A 21,125-nucleotide genomic window follows, 5' to 3' on the forward strand; every position below is an offset into this window, starting at 1 on the left:
TGTTCTCAACATCACAGATTCTTTGTGGTATCTCTGGCATCTGATTAGTAGTGCCTAAAAAAATAAAGATTGTACATGTTGAATGATGGATTGTAGTAATTCACCCCTATGAACTAATCAGAATTGAAGACTTGTTAGGGTCAGATTATTTCATGATACCATCAATCTGTGGAAAAGAATAAGGAAGGGAGCACAACTAGTAGTGATTTTGTTTTAAATTTTGTCCCTTAGAACCAAGTGCAGTTTTGCAAGGGGTTATGTGGGCATTTTTTTGAAACCCCATATGGACCTTTCAATCCTACAGGTACATTATATCTACGGGACTACAAGCAAATTTTAGAGTGAATCCCCGGTTGGGATTTCCTTTTGAAAATGCAACTGGATCCAGTGCTCACTTCTTTTCATGTGCATCAGTTTTGAAATAAGTGCCAATACATTTCATGATATTGGAAGTGTGTTTAAGGCTTTTAAAATGAAGTCCCTGCACATGCTCCCCTGATCAAGCCCTGCTCCTTTTTAGCTGTGGACAAATATATCCACATTGTGATCAACCTGGGTACTTCTTTCCCCATTGAGGGTGAGAGCATTCTTAGCTGTTTATTTTTGCCAGTAAACAACTGTTTATCTTTGGAAAAAACTTAGAAAACCAGCCTTCCTATGGTCAGTTTCATTGTACACTGGTAAAGTAGATTATAAAGTATTTAGGTGGGTATTCATGAAAAGGCGTTAAGCGCTAAAGATGCCCATTATATTTATATGGGTGTCTTTAGTGTTTAGCGCACGCTAATGCGCTTTAGTGTCCTTTTCATAAATTCCCCCTTAAGGGTCTTATATTCTAAGTATGTTTATATGCCATATATTCGTGAAAATAGTTAGAATTCATGTATGTCACATAAACATTGAAATGCCAAACATCTGATTTAGTGCTATTTGATAAAATAGCTCTTAAGTGCAACAATACACAGTTTAAAGGTGGGCTACACGTGGGCAGAATACTCAATTAAGCACTTAAATTAGAGGATACTATAATTTATACATGTGTTTCAGCAATTTAGTTGCAAACGTTTATATCAGCTCTATGGCTGGTGCAAGTTGTCACATCTAAATTATAGACACATACTATATATTGTTAGTAGTATCCTGTTAAAGGAAATGAAATTGCCTACTTTCCTTCATAGAATAGGCACCCTGTTACAGAACTGCCTTATAATGAGAAAAACCTCTCATTACCTATGATCCGTCGTGATCAGGATAGGGCTGATCCAAGGGTATCTGACATCCTAGGCCAGAGGTCAGCAACCTTTTTAAAGCAAAGAGTCATTTTATCCTAAATGTTTGACCCAAGATTACATAGAGCCGCAAAACAATCCGGTATAGTAGAGAGCACTTATCTTTAGATGTCTTGTTTTGTAGCTTTATGGCAGACAGTCCAAATGAATCCGATCCAACGCAGCCAGCATTTCATGGCAATATCACCGCTGCATCAGAGAAAATATGGATCAGCTGCTCAACATTGGCAGTGTGAAGCATCAGTAGGAACCATCTCTCATTCCCCTCCATCCCTATGTCCATTTCTCCCTCTGTTCCCATCAAATCTCCTTCCCCACTACCCTTATGTCCAAATCTCTCTCTCTCCATGCACTAACTCCCTCCCCTCCACCCCTATATCCATATCTCCCTCTCTCCCCATGCACCATCTCTCCTTCCCCCCCCAACCTTATGTCCATTTTTCCCTCTCAGCATTCTCATCCTTTCTGAAACACATTTATTCCCCTCCCCCACAACCCCAATCCCATTACAGATATTATGCTCTTTCTTGCTTCAACAGGTCAGCAACAATTCCTACAGCTGCCTGCCACTAACCCAGAAGCCTCCCTGTCATGTCCTGCCCGGGCAGAAGCAGGAAGTTCTGACAGAAGGCAGGATGCGGCAAAGGAGAAGCTTCTGGGTTAGCGGCAGGCAATGGTAGGAATCGCTGTTGCTAATCCATTGAAGCAAGAGAAGAGCCACAGCCATGTGGTCAGACAGCCACATGTGGCTCGCAAGCTGCAGGTTGCCAATCCCTGTTCTAGGAAAACCTTCAGGTATTTGCCCTTCCTACAGGGCAGCTCAAGGTCTTCTCCCATCTAGCATCACCCTTCCATACCTCCTCTTGGATATTCCACTTCCCTACTCCCCAGAAGTTTCCAGCATATCTACCCCTTCTTACCTCCTGTTATGCCTCCTCCTTATATTCCACCCTCCAAAGTGGCCAGCATCTCACTCCTCTCCCTACTCCTCTTTCCCCTACAAGGTGTTGTGAATATCTTTCCTTCCCTACATCCTCCCCCAAGGTATCCAGCATCTCTCCCCTTCTCTACCCCATCCCAAAGTCTTGATCTTTCTCCTTTTCTATCTCCCCTGCCCAAAGTGTCTAGTATCTTCTCTTTACCTTCCTCCTACAAGTGTCCAACATCTCTTCTCCCCCTGGTGTCAAGCAGCTTCATTTCCCTTTCTTATCCTCTCCAGACAGCACTAGCACAGAAGTCAGTAACTCATTCCAACTAGCCTGGGACTTTAAGCATCCATAATACTGTAAACACAAGTCTTTGTGGTCCTGTCCCCTTCAAACATTTTGGTTAGGAGGAGGCGAGACCTGGTAGGCCTTGAACCTGCGGAGATGCTCAAGGCCCTGCTCTGGCCTGCAGTGAGTTTCCTTTAGACCAAGGGTGGATAGCCAAGGTCCATGAAGGCCACAACTTTGTCAGGTTTTCAAGATTTTCACAATGAATATACCTGAGATCTACTTGCATACAAAGGAAGCAGTACATGCAAATCAATCTCATGCATATTCGTTGTGGAAATCTTGAAACCCCAACTTGGTTGTGACCCTCAAAGTCCATAGTTGCCCACCTCTACCTGCCATTTCCATGCCTCCCTAGGCAGATACCTAAAACACCTAGTTAACATGTTGGCCATGGTCCAGGATCAACCTATAAGTTTTGTTGCTCTGTTGAATTCAGCTCATGTCTGCTCAGTTAGCTGATTAAAACACTTTATTGCATATTGTGTGTTTACATATTAGGAATCGTATGAGCATAAACCTCAGAAACACAGAGAATATCACATCCTATTATAATGAGATCAGGCTACAGAAAGAATAAATTCTGCACTTTATATCTAACTTCTGTAAGTGAAAAAAAAGACGACTATGAGTCAAAGGGCAATCACATACTGCAGCAGGGTGACTTTTAACATCAATACACGGTGACTTTTAACATCAATACACAATATACACATGCTTATGAAAAGAGATTGCTCTTTACCAATCAGCTAGTTAATTGGTTATATCTGAATTTCTTAAAGCATCTATGCATATACCCAGTGAGTAAACCATCTCAGTTAAAAGATGAAATATTTTAGCAGTGCACAATCAGTGTCATGTCATATGAAATTATTGGCCACCCTGGTCATAACATAGCATATCACAGTTGCATTTAATGTATTTTAATTATTGAGAATAGTTTTTAATATTTTAAATTTCCATCAACTGTATTGCTCGAGGATGTTATTCTAAAAAGTTCTGTAATAAAATAAAATATACAATGAGAAATTGACATGTCTGCTGAGAGTGAAAAGAATGAATTCTTCATCAGTGACCTACAGGGAATGAGTTGGTAGAATGCACCATCACAGTTGATATTGATTAGTGCCCTATAGCTGGCTGTCACAAAAATGAGTCCACAACTGAGTGGATTTGGACACTGAACATCGCTCTCACTGGTAGAGGGAGGCAATCCGTCTAGAGCAGGCCTTAGACCAGAAAAGCAGTGAGGGCAAAGAGTCTGAACAGGTACTATCAGTGCTGTACCTTCTTTATGGGCATACAGGGAATAATGAGTTGCAATGGTGGCAGTCCAGTACCTTTCACAAATTCGAAAGAACAAAAATGAACAGCATGATATCACAAGCAGTCTTTCTGTGTCTGGTAATCTAATTGGGTAACCACCAGCTTTTATCTACCTTCTTTTAAAGGGAGTTGGTAACAAAACTGAAATAACTGTCAAGGGGCAAGACAAGGTTATCATTCCCACACCGAGCCAGAAAAGTGAGAAAGCGACCCCACTGTGCGCATCTTCTCCCGAAACTACGTCGGGGTCAACAGGTACGCACCACTCCAGAGTATGGGTGTCTGCACGTGGGCTGAAGCTCAACCTATTGACAGTTAATAAAGGGGATGGCACATTTTGGCATTTACGTATTCCTAGCATGTAAAAATTTGACAAGGCATGTTCCCAGATTAGTCACTAGATGTTTGTAGCATGTGTAAATAGGTGTAATGAAACCATGATAGTCCTTTTATTTGTGTGTTGCCAAGGATTGAGATTTCAGAATTTGCATGACATCTTTTTACAGTGGAAAAACTATTTCATTTAAAAAAATCATTCAACTCTCCACAAAGCTTATTTTCCCTATTTCTTGCCCAGTGTCATAAAAGAGCTAGGATATTCAATGTTAAGTATTTATTTTTTCCTTATCTGCACCCACATGTAAGTCAAGCATTTGACCTTTGGTGGCTAGGTTCCGGATGTCTGTTTTTACAGGAGATGGTGCCATTCTTATGTATGGTTTTGGGCTTTTTGTTTGTTGGGTTTTTTAAAAAATATATATGGAAGAGCTTTATTGAAGCATAGCAAAGTAGCCAAAAGTACAGTCATACTTGATAGGTAATATTATGTGACATAACGTAACCAGTGAAATACTCAAAACTATAGTTTTTCAGCTACAAATTTTCCAGGAAAAAAATATTTTAGGAATATTGTGCTATCATTATGTTTAACTAATCTTGATGTTTTGTTTTATTGTACACTGCTTTGAAAGGCAGTTTATCAAATGCCAACTAAACTAATCTTTACTTGCTTTGCAGAACAGCTTTTTGTCATTGCTTCTTAGTGGAACTATGAGCATTGATTCCACAGCATACACAGCCTAAAGAGTACAAATGCTAAGTCATGAGCCAGTCTCTTACTTCCAGCATAGGGTAGCATTTACAGGGCCATTGAGCTGGACCTAGGAAAGAGTCTAGTTTGATTTAATTGTCCAGAAAAGCTGATAGGTCAGTAGATCATTTCCCTAACAAATAAGCTTGGAACTGAGGGATCTTATCTGATCGATATTACATTCCAATGTTTCAGATCCCACTCAAAGTAGTAATTTAAAAGTTAACACATTAGACCTGTCCTGGAAAATATGATTATGTATACATTTATTCCTAACATAGGATCTAGAGTTAACAACATTGGGTGGTCCTACCATAAAGCATATTATAAAGTTTCTGAATATTCTCTGCTATAGTAATCTGATAAAGGGCACAGAATGGTAGTATCTTCTTGCTGCTGGAGATGCAGATCTAGTTTTCAAAAGAGGAGAAAGGTACTGACCAGGATAAATTTTCTGGCTCAGATTGAACATAGGCTCAGCAGTCATAGAGATCAGGAGTGGATGCTCCAAACTTATGCCTAGCCTATATGATATTCTGGGCAGTTGGAGAACTGGAAAATTTAAAGACATCTTTTGTACTCTGTTAAAAAAAATAAAATAAAAAAATATTCAGTTTATATAACTAAGACAATAGGGTTAGAGCCCAGGAATGGAAAACTAGCATTCTGATTGACTAAACCTTATGGAACTTGTATTTCAAAGCTAGAAAATTTACTTTTAAGATGTTTTGGTTTTTTAATTTAGCAAAGATAGCCTATGGTTGATATTCTTAACTTTACAGATAGGCAACTAGAAGAACACCTTGCCTTGGGATATACGCAAAACAAACAGAAAAGCAAGGGAGGCATCTTTTCAACCAATGATCGAGTCTTTATTAGAATCAAGTAGTCTCAACAAGGATCCCAGTTTCGGCGTACAGAAAATGCCTTCTTCAGGGGACATTTGGGAATATTTAACACATTCAAAATCATATGACAAAAAAAACTTGTTGAAGTGCATATACATTAACTACATAAGCACAGTATTCAAAATCATAAAATGAACCAAACAAATGCCATGCATATATCTATTAAAATGTGCATTAAACTAATTAAAATATATATAACTATAATAATATATTAAATATGAATGATAGAAACAAAAGTGATTTTTTTGCCAAACCTAATCATAGCACCAAACTTAAATGAAAAGTAGATGGTGAACAATGCAATAAGATGCGAGTAAACGCTGGTCAGTGTACTTGAGATGAGTCAAAAGAAATAGTGAACTGCAAATTGTGCATACCAGACCAGTTAGCCATTTAAATTTAGGTAAACACTAGTGTATTGGTGCATATAAACAAAAGGCAAAAGGACATGGAGAGAAAATGTAAATGTATATAATAATCTAGAAATTAAAACGGTCACAAAAAAGGAAGCAATTATAAGAGCAGTACCTTGGCTGGTCTGAAACACTCTAAAAATGAAAAGCGAAAAAATGTAATAAAAACATCTTCTAAGAACCAACTCTTTTGCTCTAGAATCAAGGTCTTAAAAACTAAAGGGCAACCATACTTAAAAAAACAAGGTTTAAAAAGATGAAAACCGAACTAAAACCATGGAAGCCCTTACTTTGTGCAATCAAGCGACAGCGATCAGAGCAGTGCAAATCGAAAGTGAAACTGGCGCAAACCCCACGCATTATTTAAAAAGCTGGATACAGTGTTTACTTGCATCAATATTGTATATAGTGCACAGGGTTGTCTCTTCTGGGAAAGAGGGAAAAAAGGTTCCATGTCACTTAGTCCCCCAGTTACTTAGTCCCTAGATCATTTAGTCCCCTACCGTTTATTTGGTCCTCGATACTTGCATCAAATGCAAAAAAGAAAACTCAAGTTGCTTATTGTTGTTACTGCAAACAGAACTATATAGCAATATAAAGTACGACACACACTGAAATTCAATCATTTGGACCAAATACCATATAACTTCAATTACAACTCCTTAATACGAAAGATAAGTAATAGCTCTAAGATATATCACTCGGTCTGTATCTCTGTATTGCTAAACTACATATTGTACTTTGTCACAAGTGTCCCTCTATTTCTTTTTTGAAGGGAACTCAGCGCCGGTACAGAATGTTCCCATGGTTGGATGTTGACAAGAGAAGAGGGCTTGAAGGGAATGGTGCCACCCTCTCACTGCATTATTCGTTCAAGCAACTCCAGAATGAACGTCCGTGAATTTGTTCCAACTATCTGGTGGAAATAATGCTGGCGCATAGTTTTCTTCTCTGCCACAAAGTCGTTGCCCACACACGTATGTGTGTTCGAAGTATGACAATAGTGCATTCATACTTTAATTCTGAAGCATTGCTTCAGCCAGCATCTCAAATGAATCAACAACATCCTCAGTAGGAACATATGCCAATGCAGCTAAGCACCTCACCAGGATTCTCATTTCATCGCTTTCATCGTATTCTTTTCTCATACCTAGCTCACTGACCTTACATAAAACTGACTGAGCCGGATGAAAATAGCAAACAATTATTCGAACCGTTGCAAAATGAGATCTGAACACATTCATCGCAGCAGTTTCAAAATCAGCACCACTTCAGGCGCAGTATTAGGGACAAGTACCAACGCGTGGAGCAATTTGGAGTATGTAGTTGCTGTCTTGTTTTGTAACAGGCAGTATACTGCCAGGGGTGTGACTCCTTCGGCATGTTGAAAGTGAATGGTATACAGTTGATAGAAGAGTGGAGGGATGACCTTAAACATTCCATCAGCAAACCAGATTTTGCTTCTACCCAACTGTTCAAGCAAACACTTATCACCAAACATCATGAACCGTGTATCGTCACCATGTTCCATGGAGTCATATGCTAAGAAGTCATTGAATTTCTCTGGCACATCAAAATTTTCATCCACTGACAATGGAGGCATGGCAGTCTGTAGGTCTCTGTCCCTGACCATGTTTCTATGTCTAAGGTACTCTTCTTATCTCTCCTATAAAACTAAAATCTATATCAATACAGACAGTTCGCGGTATTAAGCTCTTAGGTATCACTTTTGATGATACCCTGACTTTCCACGAACATATAAGTACAGTTGTAAGAAAATGCTTTTATCGTCTATGAATGATACGCTCACTAGCCAAATTTCTTGATATATCTGCTATAAATACTTTAATTCATTCATTGGTTATATCTTGTCTGGCTTACATTAATGCCTTATATCATGGAATTACCAAAAAAGAGTTAAGACATCTACAAACAGTCCAGAACACCGCAATAAAAGTTATCTACAAGGCCAAAAAATTTGATCACATAACTCCTCTCCTGATAAAAGCCCATTGACTTCCCATCCAACACCGTGTCACTTATAAAACACTTCTACTCACCTTTAAAACAAGATATACTGGCCAGCCAGAATTTAATTCCTGATACCGTATACTTCATCGTGTCTTCTTCATTCCTCGGATCAAAATCTATTAGCAATCCCATCCCTGAACCATATTAACACTAGAAGAAATGCTATCTTTTCAGTAGTTGCCCCATTCCTCTGGAACTCAGCACCGAACGCATTAAGAGAAATAACTAACCTCAAGAAGTTTAAGTCTTTTCTTAAGACATTTCTTTTTAAAGATGCTTTTCAAGTGTGAGTGTCCTTTTAAGGATTTTTAAACTTTTTTCTTTTATTAGCCCATTTGTATTGGACTTGTTTTTAATCCCCGTCCTTCTATTTCTCCCTTTTGTACCTTATTTTCCTTTTACTATTGTAATTCTTCCCTCCTTTCCATTCGTACCTGTTCGTCCAGTAGTGTACCTTATCTTTTGTTAAGTTTTGTTACTTGTATTACCTGTTTTTACCCTTTTTTTCAAAATTGCATAACCACCTTGAAATAAATGATAAGGCGGTATATCAAATCATTAATAAACTTGAAACTTCTACCGATGACACTTTTTCACGGCATTGCCATTAGTACCGCAGGTGAAAGGCCTACGGTAACTGAGACCTGTGACGCTGATGGAGTCTCTGTCATCTCTAAAAATTTTGGTCTTCATTTCTTTGACGACTTTTTCGGTAAAACTTTCTCCTTAGTTCCTTCGTGATTATGAACTGAGAAATCGCGTACAATTCTGTCTTCCATAGTCACCAGCCTTGCCATAACACTTATGCGATACATATTTACTACACCTTTAGTTGATGTGGTCATTCTTCGACTGCTTCTTAAACCAAAATTTGTGTCTGTAACAACTGACTAACCACTACGCCTTATCTAGCCATGTGTCCTTATATATCCACCGTCCAAGTGTGTCTGGGCCTGTCACTCGTCCCCGCGTGTAACCTGGCACTCCCAAGAAGCCTACCTATGTTACAATGTCAAAATATAGATAAACTGAAACACTAGCTTGCAAAATTATATACTCTATTTTATTATGACAATTAAATGAAACTTTACTTGATGCTAACCATCTACTATTGCATTTTAAGTATAAACATAAGAACATAAGAATAGCCTTATTGGGTCAGACCAATGGTCCATCAAGCCCAGTAGCCCATTCTTACGGTGGCCAATTCAAGTCGCTAGTACCTAGCCAAAACCCAAGGAATAGCAATATTCCATGCTACCGATCCAAGACAAGTAATGGCTTCTCCGTATCTTTCTCAATAACAGACTATAGACTTTTCCTTCAGGAACTTGTCCAAACCTTTCTTAAAACCAGCTACGCCAGCGGTCTCAAACTTGCGGCCCCCCAGGTGCTATTTTGCAGCCTGCGGTCTTGTTCACGATCTCGCACTCTTCACAGGAATCTTCACAGGAAGAGAGGCTCCGGAGCCAGCATCAGCTGACTTGCAACTTCCTGCAGCCATCGCGTATGCCGGGACTCCTGCCTTCGCGTATCCGGCAGATATGCGAAGGCAGGAGTCCCGGCATATTCAACGGCTGCAGGAAGTTGCAAGTCAGCTGATGCCGGCATGATCTTGCACTCTGGGCAGGAAGAGAGGCTCCAGTGCCAGCGTCAGCTGACTTGCAACTTCCTGCTACTGTCGCGTATGCCGGGACTCCTGCCTTCACGTATCCAGCAGATACGCGAAGGCAGGAGGCCCGGCATATTCGATGGCTGCAGGAAGTTGCAAGTCATCTGGCGCCGGAGCCTCTCTTCCTGCCCAGTGTGCGAGAATGCTCACAAGACCACGACTGCAAAATACAGGTATTGCTGGACAGGGGAGATGGGGCGGAAGAAAGGAGGAAGAGGTACTGCTAGACAAGGGGAGCAGGGAAGGGAGAAGGGGTACTGCTGCACAGGGGGTAAGGGAGAAGGGGTACTGCTGGACAAGGGGCACAGGGAAGGGAGAAGGGGTACTGCTGGACCTGGCAGAAAGGAAAGGTGCTGCACATGGAGGGGAGGATGAGATGTTGCATGGGGAGAAAGCATGTTGGGTTGGGGGGGTGGGAAGGAGGGATGCCACTGAGGGAAGAGGCAAGGACAGAGAGAGAAAGTGTGCAGGAGGTAGAAAGTGTTAGACTCATAGAGAGGGCAAGATTGATGGAGAGGACAGAAAGGAGGGAAAGAGAAATGTTACACTGGGGAAGGGGGAGAGGGGAGGGAGTGAAAAGTTGGACTCATGGAGGGAGAGAGAGAGAGATGTTTGAGGGAAGGAGAACCAGAGGAGAAGCATGCAGGAGGAAAAGAGAAAAAAATGTTGGACTGGTGGAAAGGAGGGAGAAATGTTAGACAGGGAGTGGGGCCAGAAAGGAGGAAGGGAATGTAATGTAATTTATTTCTTATATACCGCTACATCCGTTAGGTTCTAAGCGGTTTACAGAAAATATACATTAAGATTAGAAATAAGAACCTACAGTGTAAAATCAAACAAAGAAAAGTCAGAATCCTGGTCAAACCCCTGCGGCGTACCACAAGGATCTCCACTATCCCCTACCCTCTTCAATCTCTACACTGCTTCTCTAGGAACGCATCTGGACAATCTGGGCATAACTACCTATAGTTATGCTGATGACATCACCATCCTCATCCCATACGATCATTCTAAACCTACCATGACAGACAAACTTCACCAAACACTTGAAACAGTCACAACCTGGATGAAAAATCACAAACTTAAACTCAACCAAGACAAAACCAAATTCATCCTTCTCGAAAATGACAAGGTCCAAACCACAACCAACTTAGATATAAACGCAATCAAATATCCCATCCAAACCACCATAAAACTGCTTGGCATGACCATAGACAGATGCTGCACTATGCAACCGCAAATAAATAAAACAATTCAGAAATCATTCGCAATCATGAGAAATCTGAGACAAGTCCGAAAATTCTTTGAAAGAACACAATTCCAACTTATAGTACAATCCCTAATACTAGGTATATTGGACTACTGCAACATCCTCTTCCTTCCTTGCCCTGCAACTACGATTAGACAACTCCAAACAATCCAAAATACAGCTTTGAGACTCATCTACTCATTGAGAAAACATGACCACATCACTGAAGCCTTCATCAACTCACATTGGCTTCCAATCCAAGAAAGAATCCAATTCAAATTCTACTGCATATTATTTAAAACCCTACACGGAGACAGCCCATCATACTTGAACAATCGCATCATCCAAGCACCCACTACCAGACACAGAAAAACGCACTCCCCATTCATACCCCCCCCAATCAAGGAAGTAAAAAGGACAAAACTACACGACGGCCTCCTAGCCACTCAAGCCGCAAGGCTGGACAACCAGATCTCCAACCTTCTGATGACCACCCCAGACTATAGGACGTTCAGAAAAGAAATAAAAACCACACTTTTCAAGAAATTCCTGAAGCAGCAATAACATCACGACCTCTTAGTAACTCTAAAACTGACATCTGATCTACCCATTACTGCACTAATAATAACAAAAGAACCTCCACTATGACCACCTATTAATTCTTTTACAAACCACCTCACCCTCAACAACCCGTTAAATGTTTATAAGATCTACAACTTACCTCTCTAGCTAATCATTGTAACTCTGTTTTTTTATTTAAATTAACCTTTTGTAATCCGCCTTGAACCGCAAGGTAATGGCGGAATAGAAATCCCTAATGTAATGTAATGTAATAAGAAAGGTACTTGAAAAATTCCCTTACTGTCCCGAAGGCTCACAATCTAACTAAAGTACCTGGAGGGTAATAGAGAAGTGAAAAGTAGAGTTAGAGGAAAAATAAAAATAAAATAAACATTTTAACAAGACAGCATTGATCTAAATACTTTGGAAGGTAGAAGAGAGGAGAGAAAGGAATAGAAGCAGAAGGGGGAGCCGTTGAACAGTAGAATTCTGGAGAAATTTAAATGATAGAAATAGAACAAAACAAAGACAAAAGGCAAAACAATAGATAAGATTAAAGATAAATCATAAGCTGGAAAGAAAAATAAAATAAAACTTTGTCTTCAATCCACGGTTTCAGCGTCAGTGATGAAGTGGAGCAAGTAAGTTTAGGAGGAGCGATTGACGTTTCCAGAAAGGGCTTTTTCAGGGAAGAGACTTGGCAGACAGTCCCAGGATGCCTATGTCTCCTCCCCTGCGATGTTCTCCCATCCATGCATTCCCTCTCAGGCACACTGCCCGTGCCCCAGCCGCTCCAAGGAGGCTGCCCCAGATGAGGCCCACGGTGAATGCAGGATTCTCTCCTCTGCGGGAAAGCCGCCCGGAGCCGACAGTCGATCTTCTTAGCGGATTGCATGGGGGGAAGAGTTCACACTCTTGGTAGGATCGGGTCTGTATGCTCTCGGTGGTTGTGGCTGGTCTCGTTGCTGCTTAGGTGTAAAAGCAGTTGATCTCCTACTTCTGATAATATTTAAAAGCAAGCATATTGATTTTTCCAACGGAATGCTGGGGGAAGAGCTTACTTGTTTGGCTGGATCAGGGCAAAGGGCTCTCGGTAGTGGTGGCTGATCCTGTTGCTGCTTAGGTGTAAAAAACAGTTGATCTTCCTAGTGGACTGCAGGGGGAGGTGGAGCTCACACTCTTGGTTGGATCGGGTCTGTGGGCTCTTGGTAGTTGCGGATAGTTCCGCTGCTGCTGAGGTGTAAAAGCAGTTGATTTCCCACTGTTGCTGATATTTAAAAGCAGGTAGATTGATCTCTCCAATGGACTGCAGAGGGAGGAGCTCACATGCCTGGCTGGATCGGGGCAAAGGGCTCTTGGTAGTGGTGGCTGGTCCTGCTGCTGCTTAGGTGTAAAAGCAGTTGATTTTCCTAGCGAACTGCAGGGAGGGTGGAGCTCATATTTTTGCAGGACCGGGACTGTGGGTTTTTGGTGGGTTGGTCCCGTTGCTGCTTAGGTGTAAAAGCAATTGATCTCCCACTGCTGCTGATGTTTAAAAGCAGGCAGATTGTCCAGGGAGAGGAGCTCTGCACTCAAACTGCCATCCTCCTCGCCTTCAAGTTCCGGAAGGGAGATGGACTGCAGGAGGCAGAAAGGAGGAAGGGAAAGAGAAAGAGAAAAGTTACCCTGGGGGGAGAGAAGGAGAAAGATGTCAGACCATGGAAATAGGGAGGGAAGGAGAGAGATAGGGAAGGTGAGACATGGAAATGTAGATTTTGAAAAGAAAGCAGAAAAATGGAAAAATTGAATGTTAAGTTAATGCCAAAGATAAGGCAGAAAGTGAAGACAGAGAGAAAACCAATCAGTGGACAAGAAGGCTCATGAAACATAGGTAAAGCACAGAAAAATAGTCACCAGACAACAAAGGTAGGGAAAATGATTTTATTTCCAATATAGTGATTGAAATGTGTCAGTTCTGACAAAGGAAAGATGTTAAACTTTAACTGTGAGGGCCGCAAAAAAAAAAATAGGGTACTTGGAGGCCGCAGAAAAAATAGTTAATTTCTTATTAAAGAAATGACAATTTTCATGAGGTAAAACTCTTTATAGTTTATAAATCTTTCCTTTTACTATTAAAGGAAAGATTTATAAACTATAAAGAGTTTTACCTCATGAAAATTGTCATTTCTTTAATAAGTCATTAACTATTTTTCTGCGGCCCTCCAAGAATCTACAAATCCAAAATGTGTCCCTGCAAAGGGATTGAGTTTGAGACCACTGAGCTATGCTATCCGCTCTTATCACAACCTCTAGCAATGCGTTCCAAAGCTTAACTATTCTCTGAGTGAAAAAAATATTTCCTCCTATTGGTTTTAAAAGTATTTCTCTTTAACTTTGAGTGTCCCCTAGTCTTTATAATTTTTGACAGAGTGGAAAATCGATCCACATGAACCTGTTCTACTCCACTCAGGATTTTGTAAACTTAAATCATATCTCCCCTCAGCCGTCTCTTTTCCAAGCTGAAGAGCCCTAACCATTTTAGTCTTTCCTCATACGAGAGGAGTTCCATCACCTTTACCATCTTGGTCGCTCTTCTTTGAACCTTTTCTAGCACCACTATATCTTTCTTGAGATAAGGAGACCAGAATTGAACGCAATACTCCAGATGAGGTCACACCATGAAGCGATACAGGGACATTCTAACATTCTTAATCTTGTTAACCATCCTTTTTAAAATAATTCTTAGCATCCTTTTGCTTTTTTGGCTGCCGCCGCACGTCTCTTCTACATATGTCTCTACATATATACAGATATATCTAAAACTCTATATGTGAGCAAAGGCTCTTTAAAAAGGATCAAAAAGGGAAGGGCTTAACGAATTACAATATATTGAATATTATTGGAGACTAGCTAGCAGGGATTATGTAACTCGAGGATTAAGTGATGGGGAATAAGGGCTAGATTCACTAACCTGCCCGATTGCATCCGATCCGTGGCAGGCCAACCAATTCACTGTGGATCCATATTCAAATGGGGGTGATCGGAGGAACGCCCCCCACCGACAACACGGATCACTGGTTAGCGATCCTGACCTATGTGCAGACTATCTTCTTTGCCTTTCGATGGTCTGCACATGCTTTCTCTGCACAAGGAAGATACATAAACGAGTCAACTGCAGCAGGGAATGTATTTGCAAGTGGCAAGGGAAATTTAAAAAAAAAAAAAAAAAGGTGGATGACTGGCGACAGTTTAATAAGAAATCACTCTGCACTTATTACATCCCCCCTTGTCTGCAAAAAAATATCCATAAGTATATAAAAGCCAGATGTTACTCTGAGCAACGTGCATGAAGTGAAAGCCCATCTGGGAACTGCAAGTACTTTGCGCAAAGGACTCTGCCAGACTGTAGACACTTTGGATTTTCACGGGGTTCAACCTCTGCATTCATCATCATGGTGTTTTGCATAAAGGGAGGGGGGCAATCAGAAAAGAAGACTCAGCCAGAACACGCGAATCCTAGGCCTTTTTAACCTGCCCCGACTCTCCTGCTCTCTGTCGCCTTCCTTGCAGTGTGAGCCCGCAGGTTTAAAGCGGGGCTGCACTGTGGCGTGTTCTGGAACACGCCGTAGTGCAGCCCCACTTTAAACCCGTGAGCTCACACTGCAGGGAAGGGTGGCAGAGATCAGTCTGGGCAGCAGAGAGCAGGGGGAAGTTTGGATTTCAGGGCTGCAGGGCTGGGATTTCAATGCAGCATGGAGCAGGAGAGTCGGCAGGGACGTGAGTGACTGGCCCTCAGCAGTCGCCTATTTTTGGATCGGCCAACACAATCAGTGTTCCCTTTTATTTTTTAATGAATTGCTGCCTTCCTGTTTTGCATTACATTTTCCCTCATTTGCATGGGCGGATGGGATCGGGAGGCAGGTTAGTGAATCGGTTCGGGGTCAAAAACCAGTTGCAAACCGGTCGGGACACGATTGGTCAGCTTAGTGAATCTAGCCCTAAGTGACTGGGGATTAATTGACTGGACACCGAAAAAAAATCCTAGTTGTTTTCTAAATTTTTTGCCACTTTCCTAGCCATAACATGCTGTTTTGACACCTACTGTACCTGGTAACACATATCAAAATCTTCATGGATAGTTTCACAATCGGAAGTTTTTGTAACAAAATATTTAATGAAGAAGGAGCATTGGCCCTTTAGCTAAATCTAAAAGAAACTGAAATTCCTGTGGAAAGTGTCATGCCATGTAGATCCTATTTATTTGTTAGGCTCTTCCGAAAAGAAGCAACAAAGAAGGTCAATCCGAACTCGTTCAGAGTCTGAAAAATCAACTGAGGTAGTGCCAAAGAAGAAAGTCAAAAAGGAGCAGGTTGGTTATTGCCTGGATTTGAGTGGTATTAAAATATTAGCCCTGTTTTTTGTTATATCCATGAAGGTCATACAGCCTGAGCAGTCTGTTTCCTTTTTTTTCTTACTTTTCATTTTAGTCCTTGGCCCCCCCCCCCCCACCCACCCACACCTTTTCTTACAGTAAAGCTTAGCAAATGAATTATACTCATGAGAGAGTACTTTTCTGGGGTTTCTACAGAGCAAGATGACAAACCCTTTTCTAAAATGAATAAGTATTTTCTTGTTTAATAAGACAAGACAATGAAAATATACAAATAAAAGAAAATTGCAGTTGATAGGTTCCTACCCCAAAGGGCCTAAAATGAAGAGTGATGACCAAAATGTATGGCACACATTATATAAGTAAAGTAGATAACTGAAAAAAAACTAAGATTCTAGTATGCCAGATGCTATTTTAAAAAATTGTTTACTGTTCGTTGGGGATGATATATCTTTGAATGATTTCATGTCATCTAATTTGTTATCCCTTGCACTGATTTCTTTTTCTAACATGAAAATTTTTCAATAAAAATGATTTCAAAGAAAAAAAACTGTCAAGGTAGCAACTTATGGAATCTTACTACATAGTATCACATACGGCTTTCTTTGAAACTGTAGTCTTTGTAGAACATTTTTATTTAAATTTAAACAGGACTTGCAACAATAATATAGTTTGTTCCAGTGCAATAAGTGAGACATTCTAGACAAGTGGGTTATTTCCCAATGGCTGCGTGCCATATGCAGAAGGAATCCACTCCGGATTTTTTTTCTGTGACCTTCCTCTACTTCACTGGGAGCTCTAGCACCACCTGCAGTTTTTCCCTTGTGTAAGCATGCCTGAAGGAATGTTTCTGTTCTGCTCTCTTTTATGGCTTGGCCCAAAGTTAGATTCTCTCCCTTCTGCTGTGATCTTAGACTCAGGAGAATCTTTGAAAATTGAGTTTTCCTCGTTAATACTAGGTATTGTTATTGATTCTTCACTTACATTTAAGGACCAACTAAATTCGCTTATTAAAAAGTGTTTTTTCAGCCTCTGTGCTCTGAGAAGAGTGAGAGCACTTTTTCACCAACAACACTTCTCTGTATTGGTTCAATCAATCATTTTGTCAAGGCTGGATTACTGCAATTCAGTGTATTTGGATATTTCAAATTTCAGTCTTCAGAGACTTCAGTTAATACAGAACACTGCAGCTAAACTTATCTTTGGTAAGAGTAAATTTGATCACGTAACCCCTCTACTCAAGGAATTACATTGGCTTCCAGTGGATCTCAGAATTCAATTTAAGTGCATTTGTATTGCATTTAAGATCCTATTTGGCATTTTTTCCACTTTGATTCCTTTAGACTGGAATGTTCATAGATCTCATCTTGCCAGAAGTTCTCAAAAATTAAAACTTACATTTCCCTCTCGCAGTGGTAAAATAAGAACCTTTAAGAGATTTAGTTATTCTTTTGCTTTTAAATTAACCAAATTCTGGAATGCTTTACTGCTTACTTTAAGAAGTTTATGTTCTTTTGCTTTATTCCAGAAAGTTCTGAAAACTTTTTTGTTTGCTAAACATTTTGGAAATTAACTATTTCAGTCTACTTTTTCTTGTCAAATTTATGTATTATGTAAACCGAGTCGAGCTCCTCTTGGTTGATGACTCGGTCTATAAAACTAAGTTTTAGTTTAGTTTAATTTTCATTCCTTTCTCGGGGTTTTCTTTGTGCTAGGAGTGTTTCTTCAGCTCTGCCTGCATAGAGAAGAAGCAGACTCCGGTCTGCAGTTGACAGGCTGATCCCAAATAGTATTTGTTGGGCAGCCTGCATTTCTTTCTTTGGAGCTTGGGGCCGTCCCCACTTTTTCCTCACTTTCTATTTAGCGAGGGTTCAAGAGCAGGCTGTTAGACAGCCTTTGGAGGCTCAGTGGTGTCTTGCAGGGCGCCGGCTGTGTTTTCGCTTCCACCTGTCCCTTAGCATGTCCATCGATTCATGAGGGTGGAGGTACGGTCGGTCACTGTGTCTGACTGGCAGCCTGAAGATCAGCATCGAGGAAGCATTCCCAGCATGAGGCAGTGATTTCTTCTCATCCAGCTGTAAAAGAGCTGAGGCAGGCTGCAGCACATATCCAGTACAGGTCACAGTGAGTAAGGCTATTACTGCTTGTGAGGTAATTCGGGGGTGGGGGTGGGTGGGTCTGAATTTCATTGCTTTGCAGGTTTCTTCATGTCCCCTTATGTTCCCCCACCTGACAAATCCTAAAATCACCATTTTTGTGCTTTGCTATATGTGAAAAATATTGCGATTTTGACACAAACTTCTTAGCGGCGACCATCTTGGATTTTTAGTGCTCTTTATTTCAAAATCTCCCTGCACTTTTTGCCTCAAATCTTGTTAGGATGGGGTTCTTGGGCTCCTATACTCCAAATTCATGGCAAGATTGTGCAAGCATTGTGCTTCAGGAGCATCTTTGCGCCACATTCTATGTGGCACGGCCGGGAGAGGTGGGAACACAACTGGTGATAGCAAGGGGCACATGCGCAGAAAAAAACTCGTTAAAAAACCTGCCAAAAATACTACGGGAGAGATTTTCGATCTCTCCCGCTGCCAACCAACAAACCTCCCTTCCCCCAGCAGTGGGAGAGATGCCAATTCTCTCCCACTGTCAAGAAATGCCTGCCTTGCATGTACCCCCCCCCCCCCCTGCAGCAAGAGAGATGCTGATTCTCTCCCGCTGCCAAAAAACTCCTGCCACCACCTAGCCACACCCACCCCCTGCAGCGGGAGAGATGCCCATTCTCTCTCGCTACCAAGTGACTCCTTGCCATGCAACACCTCCCCCCTGCCTCTGATGCCCCCTCACCCTTACTTCTAAGTAGATGACTTGAGGGATGCGGATTTCCTCCTCCAACTGTATCATCCAAAATGGGCCTTCCCCTCCCCGGTATGCATCAGGGAGGGGCCTGAGGCTCTGATTGGCCCAAGTTGTTTATGGCCGCTCCTGTGGGAGGGGCCTTATATAACCTGGGCCAATCAGAGCCTCAGGCCTCTCCCCAGAAGCACCATGAAGGGGCCTAAGGCTGTGATTGGCCCGTATGCCTCATGGAAGGGCCTTAGGATGCACCAGCTGGGAGGAGGGAATCTGCGTCCTTCATGTCATCTACTTGGAGGTAAGGGGGAGGGGGTGTCGGAGGCAGGAGGGAGGTGTTGTATGGCGGAGAGGGATCACTTGGTAGCCAGAGAGAGTGGGCATCTCTCCCACTATGGGAGTGCACATGGTTGGGTAGCGACAGGTGTTTCTTGGCAGTAGGAGAGAATTGGCATCTCTTCTACTGCGGGGGAAAGGGGTGCTCAGGGTAGTCATTTCTTATCAGCTGGAGAGAATTGGCATCTCTCCTGCTGCTGGGGGGAGAACTCTTGTGATGCAAGGGGAGAAAATGAGCATCTCTCCCCCTGCATCACAACATGGCTTTCTAGCAGTCTCTGATACTGTTGTGTTTGTACTGGCACCCCTGGACCAGTCGCTTATTTTTGTCGCCAAAATCTGATGCAGCTTTTCGAAAATGGCTCAGCTTTTTTAAAGAATCCACCGGAGGGCTCATTCAATGTTGAAGAGCCCATTTATATGTCATTGTCAGAGACTGCTAAAAAGCTCGCTATTGACAGAGATAATCCGTTTTGATAATCCGCCACTAAAATGATTACAGGCTGAACCATCAGTAAACAGTTTAGTGATGGTGTTAAAGTTTTAAGAATCTGGGCCTTGCATAATCATCTGATTATTCCTTAGTTTCTTGCTGTAACTCACCAGAGCTGTTTTTCTGTCACTGGTACACAGGGGCTTCAGTTCCAATTACTTCAAGAGTTCTGAATCTATGAGTTTGCACTGTATGCATACAAATCTACATATTATACTCATAAAGGTGACACTCTAGAAGGGAAGACTCTGGCTTGGTTACTGCAGGGCTCTTTTCAGAGCTGGAAGACTGGTGCCAGCAAAGGAGTACCACTAGAGGCATTCCTGAAGGAGCAAATTGGCAGCCCTATTATGTCGCATGTCATACTGCTGTCTTCACAGTTTTCTCCATTCCTCTTCTATTTTCTATCAGGAATGGCTATTGCATTATTGTCAGTTCAGACCTTTTCTCTGTCTGTTATATATTTTTCTGTTTCAAGGCTCACTATTATTAAGTATAGCCAGCATTATTCACAATGATATATATTTTTTTTTTTGAGAGAGAGAATAGTAAAAAACAAAAAACAAAAACCCAACTCATCCTAGAAGGGTGGTATGCCTCTCTGGCGGAGCTGCTGCTTCCTTAAGCTCAAAGGTTGTGCAACTACTTCTCCTTGTGACTCTATGCATGTCTCAAATGAAGTCATGCCCTTACTGGCACTTTTTCTCCTTTATTCCTTTCGGGTCAGTTGAGTTTTTTCTCCATTGCATTTCCTCCTGTAACGCATTCTATTTTTCCTTGCTGACCCCTTCATTACTTTCGCCTACAGTGCTTCATTCTCTGGAAATTTCAGCAAACCCAATATTTGGTACAGTTTCTTTGACACACTAGGGTACTGGAGTTATTTTTTTCCCTGTTGTGGCTATTTGGGCCTCTGACATTTTCTCTGACCTATCTATGTACTCCGTCATGCTTACAATCTGCCATACATTCAGTGAAATAATAATCTAGCACTTTGGCCAGCTGCCTCACCACTTTGAGGTTCTGAGTTCAACTCCCAGTGCAGCTCCTTGTGACTCTGGGTATGTCACTTAACATTTCACAACTGCCTAAATAGTTATTACTAAGCACTTTTTCCAAATTTCCAATGACCGCTATATTGAATTTTAATTTTCATGGTGCTGTTTTCTATTCTTCAAACACAATATATTTTCTTCCCACTAGTGGCCATCATGTTCCATCGCCAATATATTTCTCTTCGTTTTTTTGGGTATCCTCACATTCT

General features: G+C 41.4%; 1 protein-coding gene across 6 annotated transcripts in view; it reads left to right on the forward strand.

Annotated features, from left to right (window-relative positions):
• Positions 1–21,125, forward strand: part of NSD3 (nuclear receptor binding SET domain protein 3) — a 247,944-nt gene that overhangs the window by 96,792 nt on the left and 130,027 nt on the right. For all 6 annotated transcript variants that reach the window (XM_033948594.1, XM_033948593.1, XM_033948592.1 and 3 more), the window contains 2 exons: positions 4,015–4,144; positions 16,061–16,161. In XM_033948594.1, coding sequence (XP_033804485.1) covers positions 4,015–4,144; positions 16,061–16,161 — 231 coding nt within the window. The remainder of the gene's footprint in view (positions 1–4,014; positions 4,145–16,060; positions 16,162–21,125) is intronic.

Source organism: Geotrypetes seraphini, chromosome 6, assembly GCF_902459505.1.
Source record: "Geotrypetes seraphini chromosome 6, aGeoSer1.1, whole genome shotgun sequence".
Taxonomy (NCBI): domain Eukaryota; kingdom Metazoa; phylum Chordata; class Amphibia; order Gymnophiona; family Dermophiidae; genus Geotrypetes; species Geotrypetes seraphini.